Consider the following 14,212-nt stretch of genomic DNA (forward strand, 5'->3'; position numbering starts at 1 on the left):
GTGATGCATCTGATAAATATTGATATATTCTCCATTGTTTACATGTGATCTCGCCTGGAAGAATTACCTTTCGTCATCGTTCTTCAACAAACTGTGCAATCTGAGCAGCATTCATGTTGTAAAACTGTATATGATCTTATATATTAGAGTCTCATAAACAAAATTTTACTCTCATTTTACTCTGTACACCAGCAGCGATTCTCAGAGAAAAAAGCTTGCAGGAACCTCATTTTTTGTCAGATCTACTTCAAATTTGAAACATAACTTCTTTAGACTCGTGTCTTTGAGAACATTGTATTTCTGGGTTGTCTTGGCACTTTTATTATTGTTTTTTTAGAATATAAAAACATGTTCAGCACAAAATATTTCCATTACTATAAACTTCATCTTCTCTAACTTTAAAAAATAACAACATATATTAATTCTGAAACCTGGGAAATAAAGCACAACGTGTCTTCTTTCAAAAGATACTACAACTGTGTCCGTACTCCAAAGGGTCCAGTAAATACAACCATTTAAGTTCAGGTATGTCATTTTCATGGTTTGTGCTCAAAAAGGGGGTGCGTATCAACAGGTTAAACCGTTATAACTCTTGAACAGAATAAGATATTTTCACAAAATTTGGGACACTTATGTAGGAGGTCAATATGAGGACACATGAAAACAATCGAGTACATCTGCCTCTTGGTGGTGCTATAACAATCAGGAATATAATAAATGCCATATGCCTGTGCCACTAACCTGATTGTTCTGAAAGTTAAGGCACTTTATCATTGTATTTAGGAGCAAACAGACTGTCTAATTAATACTTAATATCTGTTACATATGTACTTAAAGGCACATAAACGCTTGAACCCTGTTAATTGCTGCTTGTAGCTATATATATTTTGTTTTTGAAGTGTTGATTATTTTTTCATCTGAATTTTGAGCGTGCACTACCTCTGAGAGTACGCTCCTGTTTAAATAAGTGTTGCCATTTCATCTGTCTGTTTAACAGGAGATCTTCGAAGAGCAAAGCTCCACCTCCTCCACCAGTTCTGAAAGGCCTGGATGCTCCTCTGCTCAACCAGAAACTCCCCGCGTCCCCTCATCAAGCCATGGAGCAGAAGGAGAACCTACTGAAGCAAGAGCTGACACTGATTGTGGTCCTTCCTGGAGGAGTGGAGAAAACTACTGTGGTGCATGGCAGGTGAGGGGTGTTCCTTGAGATGTGTTCTAGCTAGAACTGGACTTGTAAAGTGCTGGGGAGGCTAGGGAAAAAAAGGTGAAAAAACTTTCTGGATGTTAAAGTGATGATTCAGGAGTCTTGATCGCAGTATTGGAGTGATGCTGTACAGTGCTGTTCGTGGTGGTCCGCTCTATGGCACTCAGAACTGGCCCATAAGATCACAATTGCAGCATGCAAACTGTATTCAGCACAGATTTTGTGGTCATGTTTGCACTGTTTCCTCATTTACATAATTCCTATATCGGCCACTAAACCAATGCAGGCGGCCCAATCAGTATTTTATGTGCAATAGTAATACTGATTCTTGCCTTTGCGATCACCACATATAATTTGCAGATCTTTAGTTAAATTAAGAGCTCTTAGGTTTTTATAAACATTTTGTACCTCTGTATTAAAGATGTTGTGATGTGAATGATATCATGCAGATTTTTAGATGATTGCATGATCACAATTATGAAACTAATCAAATGATTGCTACAGTGAGTCAGATGGGTGGGGCTGCACATTTCATAAACCTCCTGCAGACGTTCTTGGTTTGTTTGGGCATGGTGATGTTAAAGGAATCTTGCATTTTTTACTCTGTTGTGAATATCATTCCACACATGAATGATGTCAATGGTTGCATAATTTCTCCAAATGAAGCATGTTATCTGTTTCGGATTATCTATTTGTAGGTTTTTTAGGCTTTTACAGACAGACAGATAGACAATAATCGACAGACAGAGAGATACAGACAGACAGACAGATAGATAGACAGACAGAGAGACAGATAGATAGACAGATGGAGAGATAGATAGATAGACAGATAGACAGACAGACAGACAGAGTGGATGGATGAACGGACAGATAAACGGATGGGGGGAGAGAGAGAGAGAGATAGATAGATACAATGGATGGACAGACAGACAGAATGGCTGGATGGACAGACAGACAGATAAATGGATAGATACGATTGATGGACGGACAGACAGACAGACAGACAGACAGACAGACAGACAGATTAATTCATTTATTCATTCATACATACATGCATACAGAAAAAAAGAAAGTATTCACAGCGCTTCACTTTTTCCACATTTTGTTATGTTACAGCCTTATTCCAAAATGGATTCAATTCATTATTTTCCTCAAAAGTCTACAAACAATACCCCATAATGACAACGTGAAAGAAGTTTGTTTGAAATCTTTGCAAATTTATACCAAAAAAATAAATAAAAAATCACAGTTACATAAGTATTCACAACCTTTGCCATGACACTCAAAATTGAGCTCAGGTGCTTCCTGTTTCCACTGATCATCCTTGAGATGTTTCTACAACTTGATTGGAGTCCACCTGTGGTAAATTCAGTTGATTTGACATTATTTGGAAAGGCACACACCTGTCTATATAAAGTCCCACAGTTAACAGTGCATGTCAGAGCACAAACCAAGCCATGAAGTCCAAGGAATTGTCTGTAGACCTCAACACTGACACAAATCTGGGGAAGGTATCTGCAGCATTGAAGGTCCCAATGAGCACAGTTGTCTCCATCATCTGTAAATGGAAGAAGTTTGGAACCACCAGGACTCTTCCTAGAGCTGGCCACCCGGCCAAACTGAGCGATCGGGGGAGAAAGGCCTGCAGCACTCCACCAATCTGGCCTGTATGGTAGAGTGGCCCGATGGAAGCCACTCCTCAGTAAAAGGCACATGACAGCCCGCCTGGAGTTTACCAAACGGCACCTGAAGAACTCCCAGACCATGAGAAACAAAATTATCTGGTTTGATGAAGCAAAGATTGAACTCTTCAGCTTGAATGGCAAGCGTCAATTCTGGAGGAAACCAGGCACCGCTCATCACCTGGCAAATACCATCCCTACAGTGAAGCATGGTGGAGGCAGCATCATGCTGTGTGGATGTTTTTCAGCGGCAGGAACTGGGAGACTAGTCAGGATCGAGGGAAAGATGAATGTAGCAAAGTACAGAGACATCCTTGATGAAAACCTGCTCCAGAGCATTCAGGACCTCAGACTGGGACGAAGGATCATCTTCCAACAGGACAACGGCCCTAAGCACACAGCCAAGATAAAAAAGGAGTGGCTACGGGACAACTCTGTGAATGTCCTTGAGTGGCCCAACCAGAGCCCAGACTTGAACCAAATTGAACATCTCTGGAGAGATCTGAAAATGTCTGTGCACCGACGCTCCCCATCCAACCTGATGGAGCTTGAGAAGTCCTGCAAAGAAGAATGGGAGAAACTGCCCAAAAATATGTGTGCCAAGCTTGTAGCAGCATACACAAAAAGACTTGAGGCTGTAATTGGTGCCAAAGGTGCTTCAACAAAATTTTGAGCAAAGGCTGGGAATACTTATGTACATTTGATATTTTATTTATTTATTTATTCCTTAATTTTATTTTATTTTTTTATAAATTTGCAAAGATTTCAAACAAACTTCTTTCACGTTGTCATTATGGGGTATTGTTTGTAGAATTTGGAGAAAAATAATGAATTAAATCCATTTTGGAATAACGCTGTAACATAAAAAAATGTGGAAAAAATGAAGCACTGTGAATACATTCCGGATGCACTGTAGATAGATAGATGGATACGATGGATAGATATGATGGATGGACAGACAGACAGAATGGATGGATGGACAGACAGATAAATGGATAGAGAGAGAGACTGAGAGGTAAATGGATAGATAGATAAATAGACAGACAGACAGATACAGTAGATATATAGATACAGTACATGGACGGACAGATGGACAGACAAAGACCAATACAAAGATGGACAGATAGACCAAACAGAACAAAGGTTTGTTACATTCATTTTGTGATATAACAAAATTCACATAACGTGATATACAGTAACAGTGAGCTTTATGCTGGCAGATGGCTAATCTCTAAAACTGAAACCAAATTTAATATATAAAAGGATTCATGATTAAATTCTTCACTTGCTTTGCTTCTAAATTTGCTGCCCAAGCTATCTGGCCTCAATTTAATCGGGATTAAATTATTGGCTGTGTAGTAAGAGCTCTCTGATCCTGGAATTCAGAAAGCAGTTGGGAATGCATTGTGTGCCATAAGCTGCGTCTCTAAAGAATTTTCCACACATTCAATATGCCATATAGGACATAGTGTTCTTTAAAGGCTTGCTGGACCACATGTAAACTGATTTGAATTGTTGTTTGTTTCACACTTGTATAAACTGTATGCTAAACACCATGATTAATTTACTCAATATTGATGTAGGTGTTGTTTTAAAGGGATAGTTCACCCAAAAATGAACATTCTGTTTTTATTTACTCACCCATATATGTTGTTCTAAACTTACATTGGCGGCTAAAAGTTTGGAATAATGTACAGATTTTGCTCTTATGGAAAGAAATTGGTACTTTTATTCACCAAAGTGGCATTCAACTGATCACAATGTATAGTTAAGACATTACTATTATAATTTGAAAAGAATATTCAGAACTTCTTAAACTACTTCAAAGTGTTCTCATCAAGAAATCCTCCATGTGCAGCAATGACAGCTTTGCAGATCCTTGTTATTATAGTTGTCAGCTTGTCCAGATAACCAGGCACTTCTCACGCACCTTACAGTCTAGCTGATCCCACAAAAGCTCAATGGGGTTTACATCCATAACACGCTTGCAATTCTTCCCATAAGGCCTGTCCCCCTGTACATGAAACTGGTGTTGAGCGGGTAGAATTCAATGAAGCTGTCAGCGGAGGACATGTGAGGCGTCTATTTCTCAAACTAGAGACTCTGATGTACTTATCCTCTTGTTTAGTTGCACATCTGGTCTTCCACATCTCTTTCTGTCCTTGTTAGAGCCAGTTGTGCTTTGTCTTTGAAGACTGTAGTGTACACCTTTGTATGAAATCTTCAGTTTTTTGGCAATTTCAAGCATTGTATATCCTTCATTCCTCAAAACAATGATTGACTGATGAGTTTCTAGAGAAAGCTGTTTCTTTTTTGCCATTTCTTAACTAATATTGACCTTAATGCAGAGTTTACACTTCATGATTTGAAGCCCGATTTTCGATCGCCGAGAGTTTTGTGGAGATCGCCGACAAAAGCCTGAAATCGTGGGCAAATCGGAGCTCGCTCCCGTGAGCGATGAACGCAATGTATGAATTATCAAAGACACGATTTGAGAGAAGCGTCGCCGATGTCAGCGAGATATCTAGAATGTAAAATATCTGGACCTGCCTGCAATTCCAAATCATACAATGTGAAATATGTTTTGACTGAATACAACAGCAGCGTTGACCTACAGCCAATGAGAGAGCAAGAAACGGGGCACAGGAAGTTTCAGTGGGAGGAGTCCTGATGTACCTGCAACAGAACATCAACTAGCATGGCTGCGGTATCAAGAAAGTCTCATTGGACCGAGGAAATATTAGTGGAACATTGTCAGGAGCACCAGCGTCTGTTTGATGTTTCCTCTGAACTGTCCCACAACCTGGTGGAGAAAGAGAAGAGTTGAAGAGAAATTGCCAATTCTCTTGGACAGTCAGGTCAGCAAATAGGTGGATTATACAGTAGGAGGTACTTTTTCATAGTGTAACCAATAAAATATATGATGCCTTTACACGTTATGTAAAGGTGATTAAAATCATACACATCATATTCTGAAATGCATAACATGTGATCATGCATTTGTTTTCATATCTCGTATCACTTTACACGTGTATGTACTCTGTTGTGAAACATAATTTGGAGTCTAGGCAGAGTCGTCGGGGATTCGTCAATAGTGAAATGTTTTGTAGTGTGTTCACCCCTTTTGCCGATTCTTTGTGTCATTTGAAAACGCTACGACTTTAGTGACAAGACAGACGGATCTGTAATATGAATGGTAACACAAGCCGACGTCTTTGTAAGTCGTGTAGTGTGTAGGAGCCATAAGACATGCCAGTCTATTGCATACTGTGACTACTCAAAAACAAACACAAAGACAAAGTTAAACTTCATTTAATGAACCAAATAGCTTTCATCTCTGTTTGATATAATGGCAAGTGATTTTCTAGTAGCAAATGAGCAATTATCGTGTTGGAGTGATGGCTGCTGGAAATGGAGCCTTGTAAGGGGGTTAAGATGGGCAAGGAGGAGGCGAGAACCGGCTTGTCAATGTAAATAATATTTAATTAAACTCAAAACCAAAACACACAAACATAAACACACACATGGCGGACATGCCCGTAATTCTCTCTCTCTCGAACCGTCGTCACCGGCCACCTTTATCCCTCGCGCGCCCCATCAGGCCGATTGGGGACCAGGCGTGCGACATTCTAGCCCGGCCCCGCCCCCCTCCGCTCCACAAGCCTGTATAGATTTGATCAAAAATGACTTTTTTTCAAATAGTGATGGTGCTGTGTTTTACATCAGTAATGTCCTGACTATATATTGTGATCAGCTGAATGCCACTTTGGTGAATTAAATTACCAATTTCCTTCCGAAACAGCAGAATCTGTACATTATTCCAAACTTTTGGCCACCAGGGTAAATGCAGTTATTTGTTATGTGGAACACAACATGAGTTATTTATTTATTTATTTATTTTTAAGAATCTTCATGCAACTTTTTCAGTACAATGACTTATCTTCGTGACCACGGCCCTGTCAAGCTTTAAATAGGACAAAAAAGCACATAAAAGTTTGCTATGAACTGTCATAGTTTGGAAAGGAGCATAAAGATTTCTCAAAATATCTCCTTTTGTATTTTGGTGAAAAAACACACCAAATGTGTTTGTAATGACATGAGCGTGAATAATTAATGAGAAAATTGTCATTTCTTTTAGCACCACAGATAAGCAACGTTCTGTCTCCGGTATCTGGATTAATGTGATCAAAGAGCTCGGTGCATATAACTGTTCTTGATGAGTAGAGATTGTGCTCTTAGCTTTGACATTTACAAATTCCCCTTCAGGAGAGTCACATGTTTCCTGAGGCTTTTGCTCTGTATGTGGTTCATTCAACAGCAAAATAAAATGAAAAAGATTTCCGTGAACTTTGTGAATCAGTCCCCACAGACCCCAGTGTTTTATAGGGACAATTCACCCAAAAATAAAACATTTCATCGTTTACTCACCCTCGTTGTTCCAAACGTGTAAGACTTTCTTTCTTCTGTGTTCCTTTCTATTTCTGTGTGTTTTTCAGCAAACCTATGATGGATCTGCTTGTAACGCTTTGTGCAAAGTACCACCTGAATCCTTCTGATCACACCATTGAGCTCATCACCAACAACAGGAACCATGTGAAGTTTAAACCCAATGCCCTGATCGGAGCCCAGGAGGCAGAGAAGATCTTGCTGAAACCGAAAGGCATGAAAGATAAAAGCAAAAAGACAGGACCACAGATGCCAGAGGTACAGCACAACCGCTACCTCACTTGCTCACTGTGTTTTACTATATTAGGACGAGACTTTATTTATTTATTTTTTACATCGAGTATTGATTGGATTGTTAAACTGGGTGTTACATATCAGAGTGGAGCCAGGTTGTTGGAGGGATTAAAAAAAAATAATAATTATAATAAATAAGAGGGCTTGATGCACTGCAAAAAATATTTCTTACATTTCTAAAGGATTTTTGTCTTTTTTCCAGTGAAAATGTATCAACATCCTTAAAACAAGGTAAATTTAGGTCAATGGTTTTTTTGGAAAAGCTATTAGATAACTTTAGTTTTTTCTTGTTTTAAGCATAAGCCTCACAAAATGTAGCAATTAAGAAATAACTGAAAAATAACCAGTGCGTTAAAAAAATAAAGGTGTAAAGTATTCAATGGAAAGGAGGAGGCGAGAACTGGCTTGATAATATAAATGATAGTTTAATGGTAAACTTAAAACAAAGACACAAACACATATGACGGACATGTCCGCTAACTATCTCTCTCTCCCGCACGGCCCTCTGCAGTCAGCCTTTAAACCTCACAGAGGCATAATTAGCCTAATACAAGACCGGGTGTGTAGTATCACGACCCGGCCCCGCCCTCCACCCTGCCACATTCCTCCCTCATTCTCTGGGGAGCCCCCGGCCTGACGTACACCCCTCCCGGGGAGGGCGCCTTCAGCTGTCTGCTGGCAGGTCATCCCCATCTACCTGGACGAGGGAGGGGACAAGGGGAGGGAAACAGAAATAATTCAAATGGGGGGGTACTTCCTGTAACAGTGTAGTACCCCCCAAAAAACTGTAAAATTTAAAAGAGGATAAAGGCCAACGCAGAGCGACAGTGAGAGAGAGATGAAAAAACAAAAAAAACTCGTACTCGCCAGTTCTCCGATACGCCGCAGCTTGTTCCTCGGCCACTCTTCCACCCTTTATCGGACGACAGCCGTGCCTCTCCGGGCGGATCCGAGGCAGTCCTCCAGCCCCTGGCGGACGGAATGCCCGCCGCGTTCTCGGGGAACAGAAGGGGTCTCCCCCGCCCCTGGCAGCGGTCCTCTCGCTCCAGGCGGTCGCCAGTGAGCCCCTCGTGGTCGGCGGTCTTAAATCCCGCTGCGTTTCAGCGGCCGGTAGGCGACTCCTGCACCCCTGGCAGCGGCCCTGACTGCTCCAGGCGGTCGGCTTGGAGCCCCTTCTCCCCTCGCGGTCGGCAGCCATCGTCCTCGTTCAGGCGGCTGGGCTCCTCGTCCCCTGGCCGGGGCCGCTCCGTTGGGGTGGACGGTAGTGGCGAGAACTCTACTACGGCGTATCCCTCCTCCTTCCCGGGCTTCGGCACCAGTGTAAAGCAGTTAAAGGATGGGCAAGGAGGAGGCGAGAACCGGCTTGATAATATAAATGATAGTTTAATGGTAAACTTAAAACAAAGACACAAACACATATGACGGACATGTCCGCTAACGATCTCTTTCTCCCGCACGATCCTCTGCAGTCAGCCTTTAAACCTCACGGAGGAATAATTAGCCTAATACGGGACCAGGTGTGTAGTATCACGACCCGGCCCCGCCCTCCACCCTGCCACAAAAGGAAAAGTTACATTCTCTGAAGTTTTTAATTTAAACTGTTTTGCTTCTTAAATAAATTTGTGTTGTTTTAAAGATGTTTAGATTTTTTTTCTGTAAATCAGTCATTTTATTTTATTTATTTAGTATTTTTTTACGGTGTGACGTCTGCTTAAAAGACAAGATATTTCAGAGGCGATGCGTGCATTCATCACGTCTCTCTCCTCCCTCACACATTTTGTCATTTGCGTTTCGAGCTGATCTATGGTTAAATGTCTGCACAAGTCCTCCGGGTGGAGAAACGGTCAAATGCGCAGAACAAGTCGAAATTATGCCATGAATTCTGTCAATTGAGCTCCCTTGTATTGAAACCAGAATATCCCTTTAATTAAACATACATATATGACCAGTTTGTTAAATACAGTATATAAATGTTTAAAAATATCTTATTTATTTCAGATTTATCATAAACACTATTTTACCACTGTTTTGCATGAAATAAAATACTTAAGTTATGTACTGTATGGTTAGCAAGATGTTTACTAAAGATGAAAAAGCTTGATCATACTGCTTATATATGAACTTGCTATAACTATTATAATTTGCAACAGAATGTATAAAATAATTATATTTTATATATACTCTATTAATGTATTAACAATATAGAAACAATGATTAAGTTATAAGTTGTTCATTAAATATTAATTAATGCTTTATAAATACTTTATTCCATTTAGGTATTATAACGTGTTACCAATGACAAAAATTAGCCGTATTCTGAAAGCTGTTTGAAAACAATTCCTTTCAGAGGCACAGACATTACACTCTTTAGCTTTAAGAAAGTAAATAAGGTACATTTTGATTTCATGTTGACTTTGAGCAGAAATGTTTCATACAGTGTTTTGTCTTTTGAGTTTAGACATGATTGTGTTGTTTAGTCATGATGGAAAGTGGTTCTGTTTTTCCACACCCTGTGAGGTTAGCCTGAAGAGTCTCTTGATGACTCAAAGGGGTGGAGTTTGACCCGGCAACATAGAAACAATCCACATCATAACCAGTGGCAAATGTTTTGATTTGTCGGATTCTATTAAAAAGGGTTATTGGGAACAGCACCACATACACACACACACAAAACCTAGCCTTGCTGTCTAGTGCCTACATGGACAACCTTCTAAGAGTGTATTCACAAGTGGCTCGTTTGGTGCATTTGTTTCGGAACCTGGTGCATTTTCTGCCTTTGTTTGTTTCATTTAGGCGTACAGTGCTGTGGAAAAGTATTTGCCCCATCTTGATTTCTTCTGTTTTTGTGTATTTTTCATGCTAAATTGTTTTAGATCTTCAAACCAGGTATAACATAAAACAAAATCAAGCAGAGTAAACACAAAATCCAGTTTTTAAATATATATACACTCACCTAAAGGATTATTAGGAACACCACACTAATACTGTGTTTGACCCCCTTTCGCCTTCAGAACTGCCTTAATTCTACGGGGCATTGATTCAACAAGGTGCTGAAAGCATTCTTTAGAAATGTTGGCCCATATTGATAGGATAGCATCTTGCAGTTGATGGAGATTTGTGGGATGCACATCCAGGGCACGAAGCTCCCGTTCCACCACATCCCAAAGATGCTCTATTGGGTTGAGATCTGGTGACTGTGGGGGCCATTTTAGTGCAGTGAACTCATTGTCATGTTCAAGAAACCAATTTGAAATGATTCGAGCTTTGTGACATGGTGCATTATCCTGCTGGAAGTAGCCATCAGAGGATGGGTACATGGTGGCCATAAAGGGATGGACATGGTCAGAAACAATGCTCAGGTAGGCGTGGCATTTAAGCGATGCCCAATTGGCACTAAGGGGCCTAAAGTGTACCAAGAAAACATCCCCACACCATTACACCACCACCACCAGCCTGCACAGTGGTAACAAGGCATGATGGATCCATGTTCTCATTCTGTTTACGCCAAATTCTGACTCTACCATCTGAATGTCTCAACAGAAATCGAGACTCATCAGACCAGGCAACATTTTTCCAGTCTTCAACTGTCCAATTTTGGTGAGCTCTTGCAAATTGTAGCCTCTTTTTCCTATTTGTAGTGGAGATGAGTGGTACCGGTGGGGTCTTCTGCTGTTGTAGCCCATCCGCCTCAAGGTTGTGCGTGTTGTGGCTTCACAAATGCTTTGCTGCATACCTCGGTTGGAGCGAGTGGTTATTTCAGGCAAAGTTGCTCTTCTATCAGCTTGAATCAGTCGGCCCATTCTCCTCTGACCTCTAGCATCAACAAGGCATTTTTGGCCACAGGACTGCCGCATACTGGATGTTTTCCCTTTTCACACTATTCTTTGTAAACCCTAGAAATGGTTGTGCGTGAAAATCCCAGTAACTGAGCAGATTGTGAAATACTCAGACCGGCCCGTCTGGCACCAACAACCATGCCACGCTCAAAATTGCTTAAATCACCTTTCTTTCCCATTCTGACATTCAGTTTGGAGTTCAGGAAATTGTCTTGACCAGGACCACACCCCTAAATGCATTGAAGCAACTGCCATGTGATTGGTTGATTAGATAATTGCATTAATGAGAAACTGAACAGGTGTCCCTAATAATCCTTTAGGTGAGTGTATATATATTATTGAAGCAAAAAAAGTGATCCAACACCTATATCACCCATTTGAAAAACGAAGTGCCCCCTTAATAGCTGGTTGTGCCAACTTTAGCAACAACAACTGCAACCAAATGCTTATGATAACTGGTTATCAGTCTTTCACAATGATGTGGTGGAATTTTGGCCCACTCTTCTTTGCAGAACTGCTTTAGTTCAGCCATATTGGAGGGTTTTCGAGCATGAACTGCCCATAAAAGGTCCTGCCACAGCATCTCAATCAGGTTCAAGTCAGGACTTTGACTAGGCCACTCCAAAACTTTAATTTAGCTTCTATTGAGCCATTTAGAGGTGGACTTACTCCTATGCTATTGGATCTTTGTATCTTTGTATTGCTGTATAATCCAGTTACAGCTTGAGCTTCAACTCATGGACTGATGATCGGACTCATCAGTCCACAGAACATTCTCCCAAAAGCTTTGAGGATCATCAAGGTGTGTTTTGGCAAAATTCAGATGAGCCTTAATGTTCTTCTGAGTTAACAGTGGTTTTGCCTCGCTGCTCTTCCACTGATGCTATTTTGACTAGTGTCTTTCTGATAGTGGAGCCATAAACAGTGACCTTTTTATGCAAGATACCTGCAGTTCCATTGATGTTGTCCTTTGGCTTTTTTGTGACTTCCTAGATGAGTTGACGCTGTGCTCTTGGAGGAATTTTGGAAGGTCGGCCACTTCTGGGAAGGTTCACTACTGTGCCAAGTTTTCTCCATTTGGAGATAACGGCTCTCACGGTGGTTTTTTGGAGTTATTTAAATTTAATAATTTAGCATACACATTTTTCCAAAGCAACTTACAAATGAGGAGAACAATAGAAGTGATTCATCCAACAAAAGGGCAACAATATAATAAGTGCTGTAATACAAGTTTCAAAATAGCTTGGAGCAGTACACATAGCAAGGAAAGTTTTTTTTTTTTAAAGAACATGAAGGTAGGGCATTAGTATGAATGGGTTAGGTGTTCAAGAAAGAGGCTAAGGACACAAGCTTGGGTGGAATTAGGCAGGTCATTCCACCAGCGGGGAATAGTCAAGGTAAAGTTCTGGTACAGTGATTTTGTGCCTTTATGAGATGGCACCACGAGGCACTGTTCACCTGTAGAATGCAGGTTTCTGGAGGGCCCATAAGTCTGAAGTGGTGAGTTTAGATAGTGGGGTGTGGAGCTAGTGGTTGTTCTGTAAGCAGGCATCAATGCCTTGAACTTAACAAGAGCAACCATTGGCAGCCAGTGCAATCTGATGAAGAGAGGCATGACATGCACTCTCTTGGGCTCGTTGAAGACCACTCTCGCTGTACCAGAGCATTTGAAATAGCTTTATATCCCTTCCCAGACTGATGTATTTCAATCGCCTTTTTCCTCATAATTTCTGGAATTTCTTTTGATCTTGGCATGGAGCGCTACTGGGTGAGACCTTTAAACCAACTTCATGCTGCTGACATTTTTTTTATTGCAGGACTTCCTGCATGTGCAATTAGACCTCTGCAAATTATCCAGAATGCAGCAGCATGTCTGGTCTTTAATGAACCAAAGAGAGCACATGTTACACCACTCTTTGTCTCTCTCCACTGGCTGCCGGTTGATGCACACATTAAATTCAAGGCTCTGATGCTGGCATACAAAACAGTCACTGGATCTGCTCCAACATACCTAAAATCATTTCTGCAGAGCTACGTTCCCACCAGAAGCCTGCGGTCGGCTAAGGAACGTCGCCTTGTCGTACCAAAACAAAGAGGCACCAAAACACTTTCCCAGACTTTCAGTTTCATCATACCACGCTGGTGGAATGACCGTCCCAACTCCATTCGTGAAGCGGACTCACTGTCTGTCTTCAAAAAACTGCTAAAAAACATCTTTTCCAAAAGCACTTAGCCAGTCACAAAAAAAAATACAAAATTCTTGTTGCACTTACATCTGTTTTTATACCATTCTGATGATAGTGAAACTTTGTAGTATGGCACTTTTCATACCACTGTCTCCTTAAGATGATTCGCTTATGTTTTCCTCTTTTGTAAGTAGCTTTGAATAAAAGCGTCGCCAAATGAATAAATGTAAAAAGTTCTATTTGTTGATTGAACAAGTCTGGCAGTAATCAGGTCTGGGTGTGTCTGGTCCAGCTGAAGCTCATTATGAATGCAGTTTCACTGATTTGGGGATTTAGTAACTAAGCGGAAAATACTTATTCACACAAGCCCAGTTGGCATTGGAAGACTTTTTTGCTTCAAAAAATAAAATTTTCATTTAAAAACTGTATTTTGTGTTTACTCAGATTGCCTTTGTTCTATGTTAGATTTGGTTTGAATTTTTGAAACCATTTAGGATGAGATATATGAAGAAATCAGGGTGTTGGCAAATACTTTTCCACAGCACTGTATATGAACACGACAAT

General features: G+C 40.7%; 1 protein-coding gene across 4 annotated transcripts in view; it reads left to right on the forward strand.

The window, feature by feature from the left end:
* Window positions 1-14,212, forward strand: part of LOC127659352 (cordon-bleu protein-like 1) — an 85,329-nt gene that overhangs the window by 42,919 nt on the left and 28,198 nt on the right. For all 4 annotated transcript variants that reach the window (XM_052149132.1, XM_052149131.1, XM_052149133.1 and 1 more), the window contains 2 exons: window positions 998-1,189; window positions 7,383-7,590. In XM_052149132.1, coding sequence (XP_052005092.1) covers window positions 998-1,189; window positions 7,383-7,590 — 400 coding nt within the window. The remainder of the gene's footprint in view (window positions 1-997; window positions 1,190-7,382; window positions 7,591-14,212) is intronic.

Source organism: Xyrauchen texanus, chromosome 18 (genome assembly GCF_025860055.1).
Source record: "Xyrauchen texanus isolate HMW12.3.18 chromosome 18, RBS_HiC_50CHRs, whole genome shotgun sequence".
NCBI lineage: Eukaryota > Metazoa > Chordata > Actinopteri > Cypriniformes > Catostomidae > Xyrauchen > Xyrauchen texanus.